This window comes from Clarias gariepinus, chromosome 17, assembly GCF_024256425.1.
Source record: "Clarias gariepinus isolate MV-2021 ecotype Netherlands chromosome 17, CGAR_prim_01v2, whole genome shotgun sequence".
Classification (NCBI taxonomy): Eukaryota; Metazoa; Chordata; class Actinopteri; order Siluriformes; family Clariidae; genus Clarias; species Clarias gariepinus.
In genome coordinates, this window is record NC_071116.1 from 7,612,008 (window position 1) to 7,637,241 (window position 25,234).

Genomic DNA, 25,234 nt, shown 5'->3' on the forward strand with positions numbered 1-25,234 from the left:
TATGTTATTGTATAATAATATTATATAGTATAAAATTATAGATAAAATTAGATTAGGCAACGTAAACTGAATTTTATTTCATTTAACATCAGGTTAAACACTTAAATGGTTACAGAATTAAAATAATCATGGATATCATGTTGAAGCTGAGTGTTTTGTGAAAAAAAAATTTTGCCCAAACATAGTGTTTGTTTTAAAATAAATCTCTAGAGCAATCCTAAACCTTTCAGCATCATCTAACGCCTGCCAGTGTCATACCAGCCCACAGATGTAATAAACCATAAACATAATACAACGTAATGCAGCTTTTAATCTAATAATCCCACAAATGTAATAGATTCCCCATTAACGTAGTAGCAGTTGGGGAAAGGTGAAAATCTTCAGCTTTCAGAATTGTACAAACTGCTGCCAAATGTAATATTATAATTTGTGGGAAATGTATTATATTAGTAAGGTTCTTACCTTAAAGCTGCAGATTTGTGGTTTATTATGTCTGTGTGCTCTTGTTACATTAGTGGGCGCTGCATTCCAAAATATCATTGTGCTGTTTTTTAGTTTCAGGCAAAATCAAGTGATATAAAAATAAAAAAAACAATGAATGACATCTACTTTTTTTTTTTTTTTTTTTAACTCATCAGGGTCAGTTTGGTGTTCAGGAGGAGGACCTGATGAGGTGTCTGACCTGCACCATGTCAGTAACAAGAGGAGAATCCATCCACCGCTTCCACAACCAGCAACAAGCTGAAGGTACAGACTTCTAACTGCTATGGATGAGTTTTCCTCAATGATGCACAAGTGTACAAACATTAAAATTTCCATCAATACACTTGGCCAGTTTGTCACCCAGGATGATTTTTGTAAGGCAAATCCGTGCTAATGGGCGGTAATGAGTGATAAAAGCTTGTACATGATTTTCCTAATCACTTGCATCTGGTCTTATTTTCTTTCAGATGCCAGAGATTCGATCGCCAAAGTGGTGTACGGCAGAGTGTTCGGCTGGATTGTTAGTAAAATTAACGAGCTACTGGCGCACAAACTGGATACCAATGTTGAGCTGAGTGAAATAGGTAAAACTTTGAATGGCTTGTACATGAAGTTACGTGTTTAGTTCAGTATTGCGTCTCATTAACATCTCAAGTTAAAGAGGATCCTGTTGTAGTTTCAATTGTGACTTATTTTACATGCATGACAAAATAAATTCTGTTCATTTGCACAAGTGAAACGATTTGCTTGAGATTTGCACCATGTGACGTTTTACCCAAAGCCTTGTTTTGACTGTTGCAGGTATTCTTGACATCTTCGGTTTTGAGAACTTTGCCGTGAACCGATTTGAGCAGCTCTGCATTAATCTTGCAAATGAGCAGCTACAGTATTTTTTTAATCATGTAAGTTCTTTCACATACACCGACGACTCAATGACACTAAAGATTAACGTATCCACTATGTGTAAGGCACATACATGTGTGATCTCATAACCACTACACTATAAGGTGACGGAAAAAACTTTTTTTCTTTCAGTTGGGGGACATGATGATGTGTTTTACATTAGTTTTTTGTTTGCTTTTTCATAGCACATTTTTCTAATGGAGCAGAACGAGTACAAAGAGGAGGGCATCCAGTGGGAGACCATCAGCTTCAAGGACAACAAACCAATCCTGGTAGATTCTCTCTCCACTACCATCTTGCACCATTTTTCCCCCCATCTTTTCCTTCATGTCCATCTATTAAACAGCAGTAGTAGGAGCAGAAGCAGAGTGTTTGGCAGAAAGCAGTTCTGTGGTAAATCCCAAGAACGGGAATTGCTGAGTGCGCGAACCGCATCTGCATTCCCAGCCACATACCAGCGCATTTTCTCCCTCTCGTATCGGTGCTAAACATCTTTCCTTTTGCTAAAAGGTCCCTGAAGAGAATAAGGTCAGCTCCTAAAGGTCATAGTCTAGGCGTGGGTTCTATATTGTGTTTTTATTTTTTATTATTTTATTGTATTATGTTTTCTATAGAGAAACTTATTTATGTCTTGTACTGCTTAGGAAATATTAACCCTGGGCAGTAATTATAGCCGTGGGCAGCCAGTGCTCCTCCTTAAAGGAACCGATTTATTTTGGGGTAAAGTTCGCTACAGGAAACTACTGACTTTTTTTCACTTGTGAAGCAATAAAAGACTAGTACGTTGCCTAACCTTTGTTAAATATAGCACTGAAACTGAACCCGGGCGTAGCAGCAAGTATAGATTTAGTTTAGATTCATTTGCTATTCAAATAACAGATTAGCTATTAAAATGTGAACAGTAATATATTAGAGATTTAATCCTTGAACTTTGTACTCACTGAACGTTTTTAAACATAATTTTATTATTTTAACATTATTAAAATATCCATTAGTTATAGGAGTTAATAAGGTTTGATTTAAAAATAAGACAGATTAATAACTTTTAACAACTTAATAATAAATGTCCTTGGTGACTTTTTAAAAAAATTGTTTAGGTTTTAAATAACCTTCTTTATAAATGATAAGATGCATCGTAAAAAAAAAAAAAAAAAAGCAGCTCTGTAAGTGTTAGTTGCAGCCGGAAGTCTGTCATCAACCCCCAGGGGTAATTATTAGCAAACTCTGTCTCCCTCAGGACCTGTTCTTAACGAAGCCGATCGGGATCCTGTCTTTGCTGGATGAGCAGAGTGCCTTTCCTCAGGTGAGCGGATGAGGTTAGAACCACACGAGTCATTTGGGAGCAGTGGATCGTGTGTTTGTTTGCATACATCCTGACGGCTTCTCAAGGCAAATGATCAGTGTTTGGTAATACTAGAGCCCATTATACTGTACAAACAGTGTCTTGCACAGAATAATTCATCATTTTGAATGTTTCCATCAATCGACCTGGAATTGAAGTGAACTTGATTGGGATTTGATACTTGATACTTTTTTTTGTATGACACTTTTTTAAGTTAAGAAGTTGTGACAGTTTGACCCCCTAAATCAGTTCTGTAGTCTTTAAAAGGTAACATAAATTAGTTGAATAGAGTGGTCCTGTAAGCAGGTAAAGTGCCATAGTATGATATATACTGTACCTAGTCTGTATACAGATGGCTTTTACGCCAATGGAAATAATTAAATGGTTAAACATGTCATCCTGCCCCCTAGTGGCGCAGTGAAAAAGTGCTCACCCCATCAGCCAGAGCTGTAGTCTCTCACAGCCGGTGGGAAGGGAGATATTAGCACTCTCGCATCAATTACGGCTCTACAGTTCAAGTCAAACAGGGACTAGAGATAAAATATGTTGTAAAAACTGATTGATATTTACAGAAGACTGTAAGAGGAAGAGGTCTAAACTTTTTAAAGAGAATGGCGATCCTAGCTGAAATGACTCAAAGCCCACCTCAGTCGTTTCCGCGAACATTCAAATCGACAGATAACCTGTCAACAACTTTCGAAAGAGACATATCTGTCTATGGGAGTTGTAACACAATCATTCAAGAGCACCACTTGCTCATTACAGGAACTCAGCTGCGAATTATTGTCACATCCCCATGCAGTCCTGACCTCGGCATTGAAGGAGTTCCTGGGAGGCAAGCATTTCAGACTTTAAGCAGACAGTCCAATCATGGCTCTCGCTTGTTAAGAACTTTCTGCCTTGATGGTATCTAAGCACTAGTAAAACGCTGGGATAAGTGCATTAGTGTAGCAGGGGATTATATAGAGAAATGCAGGAAGTTTTTGCTCTAATCGTTGTGTTCTTTTATACTGTTAATCAAAACCCTGTTTGATTTGAACACCCCTCATATTATAGTGATGCTATTATAATATATTATTATTATTTGTATAGATGTGTGACATGCACATTTTAGTTTCAGGTGTTAATACTACAAAGTGTTTATAGGATGAGGGGGTAAACACTGCAGGAACTGAGGCCAATAAAGCATCTAGCCATAAAAATCAGATGCCCCAGGAGATACACATTACTAGATTTCCATCTCAGCATTAGTCATGGTAGTTGCTTCACAAATATCTGATTAAAGGGTTGAATGTTTGCAAGCCTCGCTGTGGTCTGGAAAGTTGCTTTATAATTTTTTCCCCCCTTGCAGGCCACAGATGGAAACTTTGTAGACAAGCTGAACAGCAAATTTAAAGGCAGTCCCCACTTCGAAGTGGCCCGGAGCCGTAGCCCTCTCTTCACTGTAGTGCATTATGCTGGAAAGGTACAACAGACTGGCACAAAAATGGGGGAAGATGAGTCAAGTTACAGGTTTTGTTATACAAGATGCATGTCGGAATATGAGTAACGCCGTCTTCCCGGTTTGTTCAGGTGCAGTATAATGCCAGCGGCTTCTTGGAAAAGAACAGAGATAATATTCCTGCCAGCATTCGCTCTCTCTTCATCAACAGTGTTACACCTCTCCTCAGTGTCCTGTTCGCTGGTAGGTCAACATGCAATCAATCGCTGCATAAAATCAGACTGCACAATTAATATATATAATATATTAGGCTAATTTATTAAATTATTATATTCTTACTGAAAATGGCTCACACCTTCTCGCTTGAACAGCGCTTTTAAAATGAGTAAACACCCCTAGTTGTATCGGACTACTATGAAAATTTCAGCAGCTCATTTTTTATTGATAAGCACTGTTTTTCAAATGTGCTTAAATTACAGCTTGCAGGCACTATGATGTATTGACCTGCGTTCATTCTAAGTTAGTTACATAGTTTTCCCATATTGTATAGTTCAAAAGTAATCAAAAGTTTTTTTTTGTTTTTTTTTTCACAGCCACAATTTCCAGAACAGGAACGTTAATGCCAAGGAAAGCAAAGGTAAGTTCTGATAATAGCCGAAGTTCCACGGCTCTCTAGTCTGAAAAATAATAGAGTATTATTTGTGACTGTTTTGTTCTTTTGCTTTTGGCAAGATGGTAAACTTTGTAGATGACAACTTCAACTCGACCAGGAAGCAGTCTGTAGGCACGCAGTTCAAGGTAAAGAGCCGTTCCTGCTAATGAAGTCTTGACCGAGTAGCTTCACGCCTGTGACTGAGTTCAATACAATCTGTGCTGTGTACAGCATTCCCTGGCTGTGTTGATGGAGAAGATGTTTGCCGCCGGTCCGCACTTTGTAAGATGCATCAAACCCAACGCCAACAAGTTGCCAGATCAGGTGGACAGTAAGCTCATCATGGATCAGGTAGGTCACTTTTTAAAGTAGGCACCTGGTATTTTTTTTTTTCTTTTTTTGTGAATTATAAAAGATAATGCATTTTTTTATGCATTGCAATAAACCTGGTTTTGTAACACAACAATTGTGGATCACCAGTATTATAAATGTAGCACTCACTTATTTCCTGTTGTCCTGAATAAAACCAGTGGTGGGAGTGAATTCTGGACTCTGAAATATTACCAGTGAGCCGTGTCTATTATACAAAGGAAAATATTTGATTCTGAATACATTCTTCTAATAATTCTTCTTTATAATGTAATTTCTATGAGCCTAATCCTTTTTGTTATTTTCATGTAAGTCATATGATAAGACCAAGAATTTTAAAAAATGAGCATTTCTTTTACTCTAGCACCACCTGCTGTGCAGACCTAAAACTGCAGTGTTGTGAACTGAGATCACCTTCAACCAACTTTCTGTTGATGTTCATTTCAGTTAAAAAACAATAATAATAATAATAATATTAACAACACTAATTTACGGGACAGAAATTAGATGTTTAGTACTAAATATTTCAGGTAAAATGCACCTAGACAAGCAACTAGACATCTGTCAAAATGAAAAGGTGTAGTAATAATAATAATAATAATAATAATAATCAGTGTATAGTTACTTTTTAATTTCAAAACAATATTATGTAGTTCTACTTTTTCTTTTCAAATAAAACCAAACAACTAGACAATATTTAATGACTTAAATAAAAACAACAATAATTCAATTATTGTTATAGGAACCAGACTCAACAGGGAACCCATCCTCATTTGGGTGAAACAGAAGCAGGAATTGATCTGCATTTATACAGTGTGTTAGGTGGCAGGCAGTTTAGCATAACAGTTGATGTAAATTGATGTTAATATGGAGTCCAGGTAGTTATTGAAGGTAGACTTGTAGGAAGTTCCAGTCCTGAACTATCGAGCAACTGCAGCCAAGTCAAGTCCTCAGAGAAACAGCTGTCAACACCAGTTGAGGCCAGAACCGTCTTCATGGTAGGGTGAAACCGTACCCAAACACCGGACACATCCCAAAGAGACACACGGGGCATCCATGTGATGAGATCTCCGACCAGAAGCAGGGCACCAGGATGGGTCAGACAGGTCTGGAGGGCAGAGGGAGTCTGGATCACTGGCAGCTCAGGAACGACATGTGTAGCTCGACAGAGAGAGGGAAGAGAGAAAGGGGGAGGGAGGGAAGAGAAAGAGGGGGAGATAGAATAGGAGAGGGGGAGCAGGAGAGGAGAGATAACAGTTAGGTATGGTTACAGTCACATAATGTATACGGTGATTTTTTGTAGAGTGGAAGCAGAGACTCTCTGGGAGAGCTAGAAGGGAACACAAACATGAGGGCTTCCTGACATGTAAAGCAAACAATCACCTCACCGTCAGCAAACCTGAGTGATCAATGAGAGTGGGGAAGACAGCATCTAAACATACCAGTTCACCGTAATATTCCACGCCCAGGACGCTTCTTTACCTAAGACAAATCTATTTACAAAAATGCTTGGCTAAATAAATAGGTTTTTAGCCTGGACTTAAACACTGAGCCTGAGTCCTGAACACTAATTGGAACGCTATTCCATAACTTTGGGGCTTTGTAAGAAAAGGTTCTGCCCCCTGTTGTAGTTTTTATCATAGTAATGACAAGCAGCCTGCATTCTTTGATCAAAGTAGGCATGGCGGATCATAAGACACTAGCAGTTCACTCAGATACTGCGGCGCGAGCATTTAATGCTTTATATGTCGGGTAGGATTTTAAAATCAATGCAGAATTTCACATGGAGCCAATGAAGTGAAGATAAGATATGGGTGATGTGCTTGTATCTTCTGGTTCTAGTGAGGATGCTCACTGCTGACTTCTGAAAAAGCTGAAGCTTGTTTATGCACCTTGATGACAGTTGAACAACCAGACAGTAAGGCATTACAATAGTCCAACCTAGAGGTGATAAAAGCATGAACTAGTTTTTCTGCATAGTTTAGTTACAATATGTTCCTTATCTTGGCAATATTTCTGAGGTGAAAGAATGCTATCCTGGTAATATTATCTACATAAGCTTCAAATGAAAGGCTGGAATCTATAATCACACCAAGGTCTTTTACTGTTGCACTTGATGGAACAGAAAGTCCATCTAAAGTTACAGAGTGATCTAAAATCTTGCTTCTAGCTGTATGCGGTCCTATGACTAGAACTTCTGTTTTATCAGGATTAAGCAGAAGGAAGTTAATTAGCATCCAGTCTCTTATATCCTTAATGCATTGCTCAACTTTAGCAAGCTGACGTATAACTGTGTGTCGTCAGCATAACAATGAAAACTAATACCATGCTTACGGATTATCTTGCCCAAAGGAAGCATGTACAGGGAAAAAAGCAGTGTCCATAAAACCGAACCCTGTGGAACACCAAACTCCACTAGAGAACATGCAGAATAATCACCATTTAAATCTACATACTGATAGCGATCGGTCAAATAGGATCTGAGCCAGGAGAGGCTCAGTGCTGCATACCCAATGCTGAGTGAAAAAAAAATTATTTTCAAGAGGGATTCTGTTATTATCTGTTTGAGAAAATGTGACTATCAGATCTAATATACATGTTAATGAATTTGCAGAAGAGATGAGTAAAATTAGTTCGTTCTTTTCAAGGGGAGTAAAGTATTCCAGGTTCTGATCTGACATGGTTAGTTTAACATCTGCATCAATTACATTGTTAAGTTTCAAAGCCTTAATTTTATGCCTAATGTTTACTATTTTATAATTTAAAAAAGTTAATGAAGTCCTCACTATTGCACGATGTTGTTCTGGAGATTTCTGCAGTGGGCTTATTTCTGGTTAATTTGGATATGGTATTAAATAAAAATCTAGGATTATTTTTGTTAGAGCTGGAGAGCTAAGTTGATCTAAGAGCTAAGAGCTTTTCTATAGTTCAAGATGCTCTCTCTGCATGCTATTTGAAATACTAAAAATTTAGTTTGACGTTCTAATTTCCGAGCGGTTGTGTGTGATCGTTATACCAGGGAGTGAGTTCCTTATCTCCAATCATTTTTCTTTTAACTGGGGCTATGTTATCTAAGGAATAACGGATTGTTGACTCTAAATATTCAGACGCCTGATCGAGTTCTGTGGGGTCAGACGGTGATCCAATCAAAGTTGGTAACTCTGGGAGATTACTGATAAAACTTTGTTTGGTAGTTGATGTTAATGTATGTTTAATACGTTAGCGCGGTGCTGTGCGTACATTACTGTGACACACTTTAATTGAGACAAGATGGTGGTCTGAGAGAACCTCAGACGGTGGAATTGTGAATAAATTTGTTATACCTAATCTGAAGAATATTATTCAATCTAAAGTGTGACCTGCTTTATGAGTGGGTCCTACTACACACTGATTTACTTCTCGCGAGTCCAGTATGGACATAAATGCTCTACGCACAGGGTTTTCTGAATTCTCAAAATGAATATTAAAGTCTCAAGCAATTAATGCCTTGTCTACAGAAACGACTAGGTTAGAGAGGAAATCTGCAAATTCACTAAGAAATTCAGAGTACGGCCCTGGGGGTCTGTAAATGATTAGTGGGATAGACTGAGCGGACTTAATATTGCACACTTGTTATGTTACTATAGAGAGTTTCAAACGCATTAAATTTGTGTCCTCTACCAGTTAACTGAGGCTGGTGTATGTAGCTGTATCCAGGAGGACTAGCTTCATTTAGAGCTACATACTCGTCCTGTTTGATCCAGGTTTCTGTTAAACAGAGTATATCAAACTCCTGATCCGTCGGCTGAACGATTATTTTAATAATTAATTAGTTTGTCGATTATTTTTTCGATTAATTGATTAATCCGGTAAACGCCAGAAAACTGAGAAAATAGTTCCTTTCCAACCCTTTATTCAAAACAGAACTAAAATCTTTACAAAGTGCACAAACATGTTGCTCCTTGCTGTTATAGTAATAATTTAAAAAAAAAAAAAAAATGGACTAACACAAAAAACATAGACATATGCTTTACATCTGCCAAATATATACAGTGGAACCTTGGATTACGAGCATAATTCGTTCCGGTGTTATGCGCTAACATGCCCCTCTGCCCTGGATTGCCCCACCTACATAATCGCTATCAAATATTATATTAGAATATAAATTCATAGATTTATTATCATCAAATATGATATTACTATTATAATAAACTCTAGGCACGTTACAGCTGTCAAGACTTGTATAATGTTTATTTTGTGGCACATTTTTTTTTTTAGGGCTTTGTCAATAAACATTTATATATAATAAAAATAAATATTGTTTATGATGAAAAATTAGACGAAACTAATTTATTATAAAATAAACAATATAAAAGTATACATGTATATGAAAAAAAATAATATATATATTTTTCATATACAACATATTTATTTTTATATTTCTTAGTTTATTTTATTGTCTCATGTAATTTGTAAACCATTGACCTATGAATTTATGTTCTAATACAATATTTGATAGTGATTATGTTGAGGGGGGCAATCCATGGCAGAGGGGCATTTTAGGGCATTTTATCGATTTTATCGATTCGTTGTTGCAGCCCTATCGGCGACCATAACCTGCTGCCTTAATTTAAATTCAAATAAATAATATGTTGTTATTTACTGTACAAATTTAGTCAAGTTTAAAACTAAATATTTCTGTATATAAAATTGATGCTGTTTGGTGATAAAATGATGATGTCCATGGAGTCACTTGTTGCTTTCAGTTTTATTAATAATTTTCACTACTACAGTATGCTAGGTCTCAGTACTGTTGTTCAGATTGTAATGATGAAACTGCTAATTATTATTTTACACTAACACTGCTGTTAAAATGTATTAATTAATTAATTAATTAATTAATCGATTGATTTATTAATTGATCCATTAAATCTATTCATTAATTGTACTGTTAAATTTGTACAATGTTTTTCCCCCCGTCTGTTTAAGCTGAGGTACAACGGCCTGCTAGAGACGATTCGCATTCGAAGAGAAGGTTTCTCCTGGCGGCCATCTTTTAAAGAGTTTGCACAGAGGTAAACAATCATCTAGGTGTGTGTGTGTGTGCATTATTTAACGAAAAAAAGATCTTCGGTTCTCCAGAGTTTAATTTCAGCTGAATGTTTTAATCATCAGGTACAACATCCTGCTGCTGAAACCAGATCTGCCTTTGGACAAAGAAAGGTAAATCGGTTATCACAGACACTAATGACTTCAATCCACCTTTGTCCTTATTTCTATTATATAGTGTGGGAAAAGTGAGCTTTACTTTTCCTTTAGTCATTTGTTGGATCTTTATTTTATGTGTTTTTAATATCTTAATCTCTTTTATCTGTCAGCTGTATGTCCATCCTTAATACCACAGAGCTGCATGGCTGGAAGTGTGGGTAGGTCACAAAACACACACACACACACACACACACACACACACACACACACACACGTGCACAATAAAATGATTATTTTTGTACATCATAATAAATTAGCTTTTTTCTCACATCGATTCCTTAATTAAATTTTTGTTCCTGGCAATAAACACTTAATTAACACCCTTGTGATGTCCCTCTCTCTGTCTCTGTCTGTGTTAGTCTCTGGAGCATAAAGCACTAACCGTTGACCTTTTCTCCTTCAGTTCATCGCGGTTATTTTTTAAATACTGGCACCAGGACGAGTTGGCCCGTCTCCTAGAGAGGCTCGGGAAGGCAGCTGTTGTCATTCAGAAGAGTGAGTAGCACTAAAAGCCCTTTTTTTCCTTTTAGCTATTGTATCCAGGAGCTCGGAAATCGTCACTGCAATTATTTCTTGTAACTGCTCATCCCGGTGCCTTGACACTGACACGTAGCTGAACCAGGAGGCTGATTCAGTCACGAAAGGACATGATCAAACCTGAAAGAGTTGCTCATTATTATTTTCTTTCTTTCTTTTTTTTTCTTCAGGATCATGGTCATAATGTTATTTTGCTTTACACTTTCGGTTTTTATATAACAGGATGAAGAGACATAGGCTGAAATGTTTGTTCTGTTGAATCACGTAGCCACGTACAAGCTTAAATCTGATCCAGGGTTTAGTTTTTGAATCGTTTTTGTTGAAGACGTTTTGTTGAAATTGTCTCGGTAACGCATTGATTTACACATGACAGCAAGAGTTTGAGGAGTCTATATATAGTATATAGACTACTGTATATGGGATAAATATTCGTGAAATCAAATATTAAGATTATTTTTTAAAGATTTAAGCCATTGTTTTAAGAAAAAAGTTCTTTATTCTCATCGAGTTCCTTTTGAGGGTTAAATGCTGAATTTTCTTCGAGGTCACTTAGTGGTCTGCGTTTCAGTCAATGATAATTTGATTCCCATCCACTTGACAGTATTGTAATCATAGGTTAATTTGAAAAAATAATTAGAGATGAATGCTTCCCTGGCTTCTTTTGGAGTACTTAATGGATTATTTAAAGAAATTATTTATTTAAAAATATATCTGCTGATGCTCACATCAGTAACACTGACGGTTTAGTGTGTGTGCTGCGGGTACGAGTGTATCAGGTACTGTAGTTTACCTGTTTATCTTGTAAGTCTACAGTTGGAGAATGTATCAACTCAACTTTCATCGAGCAATCCGACAGGTTTCGATCAGAAGACGCTTCATCCTTAAAAACTTGTTGAAACAACATTATACTTTGCTGATACACTCGCACCAGTGCCACTCACACTACCATGTGGCCCTCACGGTAAAACTGGGAATAAACCACCACATAAATAATGTCTGGTCATTATAAATGCACAGTGGTTTGCTTTAACTGATGGGTAGGTAAGAAGTTAATAAATTTTTTATAGCAACAGATACACCTCCAGCATGCAAACACATGGTAAGCGTACCTGCTGAAAGATAAACATGTGATTGAATAGAAGTTTAATCAATAAAGTGGGTATTTAAGAGGAGCTAATTTTTGAGAACTGAAGGTTAGATTATTTTGAAAACATGTCTATGTTGCATAAGCTTTGCTTTACACAATAAAGAGGTAATAATGGAAAAATACAGGATGATATAGTAAAATGAAAAAAGTAATCTTTCCCCAGGCCTACTTCTCTAGTCAAGCAAAGACAACAATGTTGCGTGCAGATCGCAGCCCATCCCGCCGCATGAAATAGAGGATTCATCTATTCAAGTTCTTTCATAACTCTTCCTAATCACACTTAATTAGCCCTTTGAACCATGCAGGACTGAATGTCTAACATAATATTAATTTGTCACTCTTACGTCTGTTAAAATGATGTGAACAGCCATTAGGAATGTGCCTAGACATGAAGGAAATTCTCAGGGGTGGCTTCTTAACAAATAGCAGTCTTGAGAGCTGGAAGCTGTTCCAAATGTCTGCCAGCTACAGTAGTTCCTAGAATGTTTGCTTAATTTATTATTTTCTTTCTTTAGGAAGTTGTTTATTGAATTGGTGTCATTGGACAGGAAGGTCCTTAGGGATTAGTACACTTTTAGTCACAATGTTTTGTACATCTGGTCAGATTTGAGAATTCAGCAGCTCTAATAAAGTACCATATAATTTATTACCAGTGAGTTATCATCCAAGCTCCATGTCACTAAAACTAATTATGTTGACTCTAGCTCTGAAGTAGAGATTTGTGGGGAGGATATGTTTTTATTAAACTTTTAATCCGCTGCGCCTGTCAGAGCTGTGTGATTTAATCGATTGCGCAATTAAATCAAGCTTTTGTTGGTTGATTTTAATGAATTAAATCAATTAAACGCCCCCTTTTCATGCCTCTGTAGAAAACTGAAACATTAATTTACTTAATTAAAACAATGAGTCAGTTTTCCACACATCCTGTACTTAAGTAAAAGTAGAGATTCCCTGGGGCAAATATTACTCAAGTATAAGTAGAAGTCCTACATTTACTTTTACAAAATATACAAGTATACACCTTCAAGTATCAAAAAAAAAATTATATAGGGCTTGTGTTATCTCTCAGTAGCCTTTTTCATGGTAAAAAAATCTCTTTCCCTCGCCTTCTCCTTCCCTTCCAGCTCCGCTTCTGATTTCAAACACATTACGTTATTAGGCGTGTCTTAAAGGAAAGGCAAGTTGCGCATTTACACCTAACAGACAGCAGGTGGCGAAAGCTACACACCCGTGAGGTTAGGTAACGCAATGACATACAGACATGTAGTTAAATAGGATTATTTCGATATTTAGATACTTATGTATAGTAACGGAGTACATTTCCTACCAACAATGGTTTTCAATTCAGAAATGATTCACACATTTGAAATGATTTAAGTAAACATGCAAAAGTTAAATGATCGAAAATTACTCAAAAGCATTTCTCAAAAATTCAAACTGCTTGGATTATCATGCTTGCATTGCACTTTTGCGAGCGTCATGCTTTGTCTTGAATTTATGGGCGGTTGGTGGATACCGCCACCTTCTGGACTGAAGTGTGGAACAGAAGATCGGCAGAAAATAAGGATAATTTCTTTGTATGAGACGTGATGCTTAGACAATTAACAACACAGGTTATTTCAGTGTTTTATTAAACACTTTTAATAGTTTAATAATACAAAATCTGTATGAAGTATAGCTGCTTGAGACAAATCAGACAGTTAACAAAATGTTTCCAGTTGAAACAAATCAAATAGAAAATTGCAATGCCTGAAGATCTACTGGAATCAAATTATATCTACATATGACTTACAGCTCTAGTTCCTGTACAATACCTCAAAATATTGTGATCATATGTGAGATTTATATATTAATTTCATGAATTGTGTTATTCATTCTTATTCTTTTATCTTGTACACATGAATAATGATGACTAAATAACTTAATTGGTTATAAGTGTCTGAAAAAAATGAACATAAGAAAGAATGTCTAATTTACTGTTTTAATTGCTAGTGTTTGATCTTGAATATTAATGAAACCAGGGATGATTATTGATTTACTCTTGAAACAGTTCAGTTAGCTGTTCAACTCCTATACTACCTGATAAACTAGCACAAAATACCCAAACCAACCCAACATTGTTGTATTATAATACTTTCTGCAGAATTTTCACTATAGCATACTTTTTTCTTTTTTTTTATCCTGACGGTCTGTCTTGTTGTGATCTGTTTGAAAGATTACCGTGCTGTGAGCAGTAGGAAAAAGTACTTGGTCCTGCTGGCTGAGGTTAAGAGGCAACAACAGGCCCAGCGAGAGAGAGAAGAAAGAGAAGAAGAGGAGAGACGGAGACAGGCGATACTGGAAGAGGAAGCAAGAAACAAGCGTTTGCTTATAGAGCAAGAAAACAATAGTAAGAGACCACGATGCATTTTATTTCTGTGCTTCTCTGTGTTTCATGATCTAAGAGGAAATCAAACCTTCTTTTCATGGTTGTGTCTTTAGGGCCCGTTTCGCCCCCAGTTCCTCTACCCAGGAAGAAAAAACCTCAGCCCAGACCTCGGGCCATACTCGCCGCAATTGCCCTTGCACCTCATCTCGCACCTGTACCTCGGCCCCGCAGTAAGCACTTTGAGGTAAGAGTCTTTCTGCTGCAAAACATATAACACTTATACATATTACCTCACATGCTCAACATTCAGTTGATATCTTTACCTTAATTAGTAATGATTGCATTCAATTTCCGTCTTTTAGACAAGGATGGTAAATAAACAATTGTTTATATTAATTATCAAGATTTTAAAGGCTGTAAACATAATGGTGAGTTTGGATAGAGCCTGGGTCAGGCGGTTAGGTAATATCCTGAGCTAGAGTGATGCAGAACATTTACAATTGGCCCATGAGTTTAGAAGATATCCTTATGCAGAGAGATTACCATTACGGATTGCACACTTATTTTCTATTCATCTTTATTCTGACAAAAATTATTTTCATTAAAGATACCATGGATAATTCTATATCTGTAATCAATGATTAAGAGTTAAATAGATGTTTATTGTAAATACGATGGAATATTATTCAATAAATACTTGTTGACTGGCACAAATCAGGTAATAGACATGAATAAAGAATAAAGTAACATGTAATTCAAGTACGGAAAAAAAAAACGGATATAATTTGCCATATAAGCTTATTTTTCCAAGGAGGAGAAAACTGCCCCGAAACTATAGATGATTTTTAGTAAAGACGCCAGTAACTATGAACTTGTGCCTAAGCGAGTCTAAACATATCGGCTCTTCTTCTTGATGTCTGTTTATATACGTTTTACTGCAACTTCATGGTTCAAAATGACAATTTGACTGTTCTTACAAACAAAAGGCTATTAAACATCCAGTTAATATTACGCATGCTTACAGCACTGACACTGTCACTCCTCGCTTGAGCTCAGATTTCATGTAAGCTGTATATTTTTAACTGTAATCCAGTCAGAGGTTTGGTATAAATTGACCTTTCGTGTATTATGTTTATTATTAACCATAACCCTTGTTTAATATCCATGTTGTATAGGCCACTCCATTTGATAACGACCTGCATGAGAACAATGACTTGACGCTTCTGGCTCAGGAGATGGATGAGGAGTGGGCCAATGAGAAAAGGAAGAAGAGGAGCAACACCATTCGCTGGTTTAAAGAAACACAAGCTCGCAAAGTGGCCAAAAACGGCACTTTCCCTTGCTGGTTTCATGGCATGATAACTCGGAGGTTTGTTTATTTTGATAGGAGTGAAGAGTTATTTTCTTTTCTTCATCTTTAGATTATAGGCACTGGTTGTTATGTTTATTTTATTTTTTTTGCATAATTTTTTTTTTTCTTTTCCCTTTAGGCAAGCTGAGGACCTGTTGACAGACAAGCCTGTTGGCTGCTTTTTGGTTCGAGTGGGACAAAGTCGAGAAGGATATACACTTACATACAGGTAGAACTTTTACTACTGTTACAGAGAGCATTCTTTAATTTAATTTAATTTAATTTAATTTACAGCAACCCACGAAAAAAATAAATAAATAAGATGATGTTTGAAATTTCTAAAGAGAGGAAGAAATGAGCTCCATTACATCATAAATTAGCTAAAATATCTATTATAAACCACAGCCAGTACGTGTCTGAGAGGAAATCTAATTCATCTCATCTAATGTGTAGTAACGACCTGTTGATCCAGTTTGAAATCAGATGAATCCAGTTTATTATCCATATATTTTTTTCAGGATGGCATGAGCAAAATAGAAGCACAATATTTGAAAGGCACCTATTATGCAATAAAGGTGTCTCCAGTATGTGTGCCATGACAAGACACAATATACTTGTTACATTTTTGTTCATAAACATGCTTGACTGTAGTGTTCACATTTCCTGAGTGGTATAAACATTCCAGACAAAAAAAGAAAAAAAAAAAAACTGTGACACACTGTTTTAAGAAAGTATATTTCCAATGATGGAAACTTGAAAGCACTTTTTTTAAGTCACCCAGGATAAGATCGTCTGCCAAATGCAAAAAAAGTCCCATTTCCTCTGTTATGATCAGCTACTATTATCTACTCTTCCACAAAAAAGTCATGAGGGAAGTAGCTCATTTGCAATTAAACCTGCAGACAGCAAAATACTGCATTTAGTACAGGTGTTAAACAGAGAGAATTTAATTTAAAAGCTGTCATGTTCTTCCCAATTGGTTGACCCGATCCCTGGTGAGCAATATGAAAATAGGTACAGTGGAACTTCGGATTGCGAGTAAACCAGTTTGCAAGCATTCTGCAAGACGAGCAAAAATTTATAATCAATTTTGACTTGATAAACGAGCGAGTCTTAATACACAAGTAACAAGTATCGTCGAGTATTATTGATTATTAAGTAGTATACATGCGCTTCTTGTTTTGACACTGAGCTTCACGTGATCTGAGGCAAAGGTTCTTCCGTTGCACACGCTGCAGAATTGTGGGTGTCGGTGCGCGTCACTCGTCTACACAACATCCGTGCACGCATGTACTTTATACTAGATCACTGAGACCATGTGTGTGTGCACAAAGCATCTTTTATTTTGTGTCAACCTACATAGCAGCCCCTGGGTCCGTGTGTGTGTGTGCGCGCGCGCTTGGTTAGGCAAAGTCTATATACACCAAACTAGTGTGTGTGTGTGTATATGTGCACCATGATGCCCCTTTCCCCTCCTTCCTCCTCCTCTCTTTGGTCTCAATCACTACAGCCACAATTTTTTTCAAAGTTAAAGTGCAGGTTGATTTAGTTTTTTTTACTTTATGTTTTGTATTAATTCTTTTTATATGAATATTTTTGAGTTGTGGAACGAATCGTCAGAGTTTCCATTATTTTTTATGGGGAAAATCCGCTTTGATATACAATATTTTGATATACAAGCATACTTTCAGAATAAATTATGCTCGCAATCCAAGGTTCCACTGTACAGGTTTTTTTTTTCCCACTTTAGCTCTAGTTCTTAGGAGAAAACAGGCTTTTTCCGCATCATGTTTCCATTCAAACAAAAGTGTTCATAGGCTGCTCTCATGAGAAAGCAATTTGAGGAACTCTGTCAGGGATTTATCCAGGTGAAAAGTCACATAGTGCTGGTTATGCTTATGTAGGTTATAGACACACAAGTCTACAAATTCGCATGTTGCAACACAAGTAACATAGTGTGAGAGTTTCGTAATGCGGATGTTTCTGAAACTCAGGGGAGCAGACCGGCTTCGCCACTACATGATTGAGATGCAGAGTAACGGGAAGTATGTGATCCTTGGCGAGGACCGGGCACACGCCTCCCTGCTCGATCTGGTCCAGTATCACACACAAGTGGGAATCATGCCCTTCATGGAGCTCCTTACCGAGCCATGTGGACAGGTGAGTTACACTCTCATATGGAGGACGACATTATTACCTGCCATATTCTTGCTTTGGTGCCAAATCCAAGAGGGCACCTGATGTTTTGTTGGGCGCACTAAGCACCATCCTTAAAATATATAATACATAAACTAGTATCAAATAATGCAGCAAAAAAACAAGTAATTAAAATAAAAGAAGTTGGAGTTCCTGCAGAATTCAAGAATGAGGTTATCAAATCAGTAACCAGTAGAGGCTTGTTTTCCCATTACAACTAGTCTGAGTAATGTTCAGAAACAAATGCAGTTAAAACAAAAATCACAGTGAGATTTGTTTTGCATGCTACTAGTGACTCATCAGTCAATCCGGTAATATAACGGATAGCTTTTAGTGTTTTTCATGTTTTTAGTGTTTTTCTCAGACTCTAAAGACGATTATGCAAGCTTTAATGTGCTATTACAAGGACTAAGGATTCCTGATTTGCCCTGATACTCTATTCCAGCATAAATGAGAATGCTAATACTGTACGTCAATTCTCGTCCTGGCGTCACGTTTTTGTACATGGGAAAGTCACTTTGTTACGTGATTTTGTATAAACTTGCCAATAAGAACGGCTGATGCCCCGAGGTACTTTTGAGTCATTTCCAAAGAAGTTAAACATAATAATGCGGAAAATTTATCTCTTGTTAAGGAAAACAGAACAGAACCATGGGATGGAAAAATACATAGAAGCTACAGTATGTGTAGGATGTGTACAAGAGAAAAGTCTATGCTATAGCTAGTCTAATAGTTTGTATGCTTGAGTCTATAATGCATGGAAAATCATCAGATTTGATTTTATATTTGTTTTGGGGTTTTTTTACTTTCATTTTAGATGGGTTTTAGATGCATTACTCAATGCAGAAAGAAATATAAATCAGGGTAGACCATTAAAGTAGAAGGTGTGTCCAAACACACACACACACACACACACACACAAATATATATATATATATATATATATATATATATAATATATATATACTGTGAGGTCAATAAGTATTTGATCACCCTGTAATTTAGCAAATTCTCTTACTTAGAAATCATGGAGGGGTCTATAATTTTTAGCATAGATGCATTTCCACTGTGAGAGACAGAATCTAAAAAGAAAAATCGGGAAATCACATTGTATGATTTTTTTAACAATTTATTTGTAAATTACTGTGTCAAATAAGTATTTGATCACTTGCTTATCAGCCAGATTTCTGACCTTAAAAACCTGTTATTTTGCTTTTAAATAGTCCAGCTACACTCATGATTCTAAATTAGTAGTACCTGTTCGAGGTCGTTAGCTGTCATAAAGACACCTGTGCACCCCACAATCAGCCAAAGTCTAAGTAGATACATGGGATATCAATGAGGCTAAGAATGGTGAAGAATCAGCCCAGAACTACACGGGAGGGGCTGGTCAATGCAGTGAAGAGAGCTGGGACCAGCGTTCCCAAGTCTATTATTAGTAATACACTAAGACGTCATGGTTTAAAATCTTGCGTCACACGGAAGGTTCCCCTGCTTAAGTCAGCCCATGTCCAGGCCCGTCTGAAGTTTGCCAGGGACCATCTGGATGATCCAGAGGAGTAATGGGATTTACTACTGTAATATTTTATTATATTAATTTAACTTTTTGAGTGTCAAATAAAAAACTATTAGCCATTTATATTGTGTTAATTTAAGCTACATATTTATTGTTTGAGTGTGAGCTCTGAGGCAAGCAGTTTTCCATTTTTATCTAATCTTTCAGATTCCAAATCTTTCTTCCATGCATTTCATTTTTTGTGTGAATTCTCAGATGATTAAGATATGAACAATGAGTTCTAACATGCCCATATAATTCCTTTTTTTAAACAATCTTTTGTGATCATTTTGTCTGTTGATTTGTTGATGGTACAAGTTTGTCGAGTCTTTTGATTTCTTTTAATAAAACGTCTAAGTTGAAGATAAATTTGGTACATAGAGTGGAAGTCTTAAATCTTATTAATTCCCTTAGATTTCCACAATTTAAAACTTTCATCAGTTTTCATCTTAAAGCTCTGTAATGCTTTAATGAAATGATTTGTATGTACAGTAATATAAAGGGTCATTTGCTACAAAATAAAACGTAATACTTCTCAGTTTAGGAGCCCAATAGTACCATCGTAGGTTTGGACATTTTCAACTCTCACCATAGAAATTAAGTGACCTCTGAATTCATGAACATAAATCTGGAGGAGGTGGCAGAGGAATAGTTCGAAATAAATATAGCTGTTTTGGTAATTTTCCTATTCCAAAAATGAGTTAATGCACAATATATTTTTAAAAATAAATTGTAATAATATTCTAACAGTAATAATTTATGACAATAAAATGTTTATAATTTTTAAGAATACATATTTACTTTGATTACTTTGAATGTTGATAAGCTGATAATTATAATTTATACACTTTTTCTGACACTTTTCAAACTCATTTAAATATCTTTTAAATTCTGTAAATCTGCCTACCATTCTTAGGACTATTATGAAAAAAGCGCTATAAATTAAATTAAATTAAAAGTTAATCAGGCTGCTGGTTGGTGTGAAGATAATCGATGATAACGCTGTCTGCCTGTCCATCTCCCTCTAAAACAGACATGTGACCATGACCCAGACTATGAAGAGCTAGGGCCTAGCCGATCAGACATCAGCAACACGGACTCCAGAGAAAACAACCACAAAGACATGGACCACGTGCACATCGAAATGCAGAGACTCTTTCAGCCTCCGGGACAGAAGTCAGAACTGGAGGCTGCTAAAGCCCCTGTCCTGAGACGAGTGTCGGACAGATACAGACGTGGAGACGCTGCTGAGATGGAGCAGAGAGGAGACGAGTATGCAGAGAAAGGCAAACCTGTCCCCCGTCTTTACCCTTCAATCCGCTTAGCCATGAAGGAGATCCAGCAGCTCCAGCAGGTCTAAATGCACTTTCACCCTCCACTCAAACACCACTCAAAAACCAACACTTGTTTGTTTTGGGGTTTTTTTGTGCTCTTATATCAGGAAATATTTGGACGTAACAAAAATCATGATGGTTGCTACCATGTCATGTTGTTGTGCACATACACAGCTCTAAAAAACACACCTATTAATGATGACATAAGTGCTGCGAGGCCAAATGCTTTTAAAAAAATGGTGAGCTGCAAGAACTTGCATGAAGAAGAAATTAAACAAAGCAGCAGCAACATAAATTTAGTTTGATTTTAAATCAAATGATCTATGTGCAGTCTGTAGTCAAGACCTTAGTTCTGTTTTGTGTTTTAAGATACTAAGGCATAAAGTTTTCGACGCTAAATTAGGTCAAAGCAGAGCAATATTTTTCATCTTTATATGGTTTCATCTTTATAGAAATTATAAACATTTTCTCAGGGTGGTTATCCTGAATCTAAGGAGAGTGAATTGACAAATACCTCATTTGTCTTAGAGCAGTTTTTACATTAATAAATTAAGAAAAAAAACGTCTTATAGTACCCTTTATGGGGCACATAATTAGTGAATTGCTAGTCTGGGATTTGGTCTAAGTGTATTTAAGGATAAAATAAGAATAAATATTTCTCCTTGGTCGATATATATATATATATATATATATATGCGCCAAATGGCAATTGCTACGCTTAACGCCGTACTCAGGATATTTGGGGCCTCTTTTGAGTGAATCACCCTGTACAGGCATACCAGTACATCAGTCATAGCAAAACCAGGTACTCCTACGCGTCGGTGAGCTCACACAAGCCAAAGGGGCGGATATTGCTTTCCTCTGAGGCTGTTAAAAGGATGTGGTCGATTTGCCATCACATGCCTCATGTCTTGTCACCTTGACTCATTAGTGCCCTAACAGATACACAGGAGATCTGGTAATCGGCCATAACTAAATTAGGGAGATCGGAGAGCAAAAAAAGTGTGCAGTGAAACAACTATTAAACAATTAAATTACAATCAAGTCTGCATCAGTCTTCATTTCCGAGGTCAATATTCAGTCAGTCTGACTGCTAATGAACTTGCACGACAAAGCCTTTGCATATTAAGTTTGCAACTTGTAGAATCTGTGGTTCGAGAAAGCAGTCATTTTGTTTGACATTTGTATTAGCAAAAAGCTATTTTTATATTTATAGAATATGATAAACAAATTTAATTGATCTTTTATGATTCTTTGTTTTTTGTTTATTTATATATAGGCCTATATATATAAATATAAATTTCCTACACTACATATTACTGTGGCTTTGACTTGACACTTACTTGTGACTTAGCTCCAGTATTTAGCTAAAAGTACATAGAAATGTCTGTGTGACTGCAGTGCCAGTAAAACCTGAGGGAACATAAATCATTACTTTTAATCTTGTACAAACATGCGTAAGAAATAATTACTGGTGAATTTGCACTGTCTATTTATGAGCGTTTTGCCAATATTTCTTGATGTAAAATAGGCGTTGCTGAACAGTGATCTACTTTATACCAAACTGTCTTGTCCGAGAGAAATACTACGCTGCTGTGGATCTGCGAATTCAGTAGGAAAGCATGAATAAGGAGCAAAATATGAACTACTGTCAGTCACTTTAGTAGAAAATTAGCACAGCAAGGATTCACAAATATTCCATATTTATTAATATTTCATTATATTACATAATTGCCTGGTATTCACAATCTTTTCATTTATTTTATTCTGTCATCTTTAGCTTTGATTAGAGCATGCAGTGTGGTGGCCAGTTCTTGTGTCAAAATGAGTTACAATTTGAGACCTGAAAAATGCCATGGTACCTGGTCTTTCAGTACATTTAGGTCATCAGCTGACTTTGTTTTATTGCCACGTAACATTGCTGAGGCTAGATCTGACCGACTAAAGCAAACCCAGATCATTACAGAAGCTTGTACAGTGGCCACTATGCATGATGGGTGCATGGGCTTCCATTCTTACCCTGACCACCATCCCTTTTGGAACCAGGTCAGTCTGGACTCATCAGACCACATGATATAAATGCCCTTACTTTGACTATTAAGCATACCTGTGGTTTTGGGTGTTTTTTTTTTGTTTGTTTTTTTACAATACAACTTCACCAAAGGTTTAAGTGATCTCCATTCATTATTTTTCCCCCCGACTACATGTCTTCCACAAAAGCAGTGGAACTGCGTTAAAGAATTATTAACCCAGTTCCAGTAACTTTAAAACTTCTTAGTTTTCTTTTCCCTTCTGACATGGTACCTTTATTTTTTTCTTTTTTTTGCCAGGCAGTGTTTGTAGGTTAATTACATGTTGGTGCCCAAAAGTATTGAGACAATAAGTGAAATAAGAATAATAATATTTGTAGGAAGTATTGGCCATAGAAGTTCACAATAAATTTATTTTAAGCCATTTTTGTGCAGGAATGAACACCCTGTCTCCAGAAGGTAAAAGCTATTCATCAGTAACTTAAACCAACTGATTCTAATCATCTCAACTCTAGAGCCAGATAGGCGAGAACGAATTAGTGAAATCACATGTTTTGTGCACATGCACTATAATATGTGTCATATATTGCCTTGACGCTTTTGGGCACCACTGTATGTTTTTAACATTCTTGGCATAAAACTGAGAATCCATTCATATTTTACTGGCCATTCAGAACACATCTGCGCTGCCGTGACAAAGAGCAGGGCGTATTCTCTCATGTTCAGACATGCTACTCAGTGATTTATAAAAAGTCTTTCTTTTCATAGGCACAGTTACTGTTCGCCTATGAGGAGAACATAAAGCCATTTGGTGGTCTTTGTATAAACTTGTTTAATGTCTTTCTTGGATGTGCAGCAGTTCTCTGCCAGTCAAGAGCAAAACTCCCTAACCTCCCAAAACCCCTGGGCACCCTGGCGGAAGAAAGGTAAAAACTCATAAACAGCTTATTCCCAACACGGGCCTGTATGAACAGGCCTTTCCTTCACTTAAACATTTGATTTAAACATATTTTTCTGTCTTCCAGATTCTTAATCAAGCAAAGGAAGTTTTTCAACATTTTTTCCTGCTGCTACTGATGTTAAAATGTGAATGGCTGAAGCTGTAACGTGAACGGGACATGAACAAATGAAGGGAAACTCTTCAGAAAGCAGATTTTACTTTTGTCTATCAGGGGTCTGTTTGTTTTATTTAACTGCTAATTTAATTTTTCAGTGATGTATTGATGGCATGGGACGTTTAATAAACTCTGTCTAATTTTGTATATTTCCATCACTCTGGGGCTGTAGGATTCATAAATAAAGAGTCTTTCACATATACAGTGTTAAGAATGAAACAGCAGCTGGTTGATTTTGGTGCGCTGATCTTTTTGGAGCTGATTTATCACACTGAAGTGCAAAGGAACGTAACCATCAGTGAGGGTTAGATTTTTAAATTACAGTATGTATAGTGTAAGCTGCTAAACTGGCCGAGTAGATACTTGGTGGATACTAAGTCATCGATACTTTATTGATCCCAAAGAAAATTATAGATTATGTTTGATAATCTTCAGCATTTTGGATACATGTGCCAAATAAGATTCAGTTATTTATTCAGTGTATAAAAAAGATTTATAATGGATATGATGTTAAAAAAAAAGACAATAATGTAACAGGTTACCTCCTTCTCCATCTTTAGTTTGACATGACAACCAAGAAGAATTCAAGGAAATAAAACAATCATGTGTTTGTATAATAGGGACATTAGACAGAAGTCGTTTGCCTAAATCGTTCGAGGCTGTATAGCAGAATGTGTCATGGTGTGATGAGAACAAGCAGCACTTTATGGGGATAATTCTACATTTAGGCAGAGTGACTTACATTTTCATGTTATTATACATCTGAGCAGTTGAAGGTTAAGGGCCTTGCTCAAGGGCCCAACAGGGACAACTTGGTGGTCGTGGAATTTGAACCTGGGACCTTCTGAACCAGAGTCCAATGCCAAGATGGAGGGGAAAATTAAATCAGTTATATATTGTGATTTTTTTGTTTGTTTGTTTGGCAATTCAAGTATCAACACACCAAAATAGATTTTTTAATTTATTATTAATTTAACTAACATTTATTTGTTTGTATCTGAGGTGGTAAAATGTTACAGTTTCTTTACATTCCTGCAGGTGATAACACTTTTATTCATACATGGGCAGGCAGCTCAGTGTCCTGTGGACTAGGAGCAAATTATTCCGAAGTTGGTTTAGAATCATAACAAAATCTTAAGTCTCAATATTTTATTTTTATTTTTA

The 25,234-nt window shown here is 36.5% G+C and overlaps 1 protein-coding gene across 1 annotated transcript in view; it reads left to right on the forward strand.

The window, feature by feature from the left end:
* Positions 1–24,270, forward strand: part of LOC128505641 (myosin-IIIb) — a 43,822-nt gene extending 19,552 nt beyond the window's left edge. The window contains exons 9-30 of the mRNA XM_053476170.1: positions 639–747; positions 951–1,067; positions 1,285–1,385; positions 1,572–1,658; positions 2,624–2,689; positions 4,080–4,193; positions 4,301–4,412; positions 4,763–4,806; positions 4,902–4,967; positions 5,053–5,172; positions 10,159–10,244; positions 10,345–10,392; positions 10,548–10,595; positions 10,841–10,932; positions 14,337–14,510; positions 14,603–14,733; positions 15,665–15,858; positions 15,980–16,069; positions 17,835–18,000; positions 20,625–20,945; positions 23,812–23,881; positions 23,981–24,270. Coding sequence (XP_053332145.1) covers positions 639–747; positions 951–1,067; positions 1,285–1,385; positions 1,572–1,658; positions 2,624–2,689; positions 4,080–4,193; positions 4,301–4,412; positions 4,763–4,806; positions 4,902–4,967; positions 5,053–5,172; positions 10,159–10,244; positions 10,345–10,392; positions 10,548–10,595; positions 10,841–10,932; positions 14,337–14,510; positions 14,603–14,733; positions 15,665–15,858; positions 15,980–16,069; positions 17,835–18,000; positions 20,625–20,945; positions 23,812–23,881; positions 23,981–23,988 — 2,364 coding nt within the window. The 3' untranslated portion in view covers positions 23,989–24,270. The remainder of the gene's footprint in view (positions 1–638; positions 748–950; positions 1,068–1,284; positions 1,386–1,571; positions 1,659–2,623; positions 2,690–4,079; positions 4,194–4,300; positions 4,413–4,762; positions 4,807–4,901; positions 4,968–5,052; positions 5,173–10,158; positions 10,245–10,344; positions 10,393–10,547; positions 10,596–10,840; positions 10,933–14,336; positions 14,511–14,602; positions 14,734–15,664; positions 15,859–15,979; positions 16,070–17,834; positions 18,001–20,624; positions 20,946–23,811; positions 23,882–23,980) is intronic.
* The last annotated feature ends 964 nt before the right edge of the window (positions 24,271–25,234 follow it).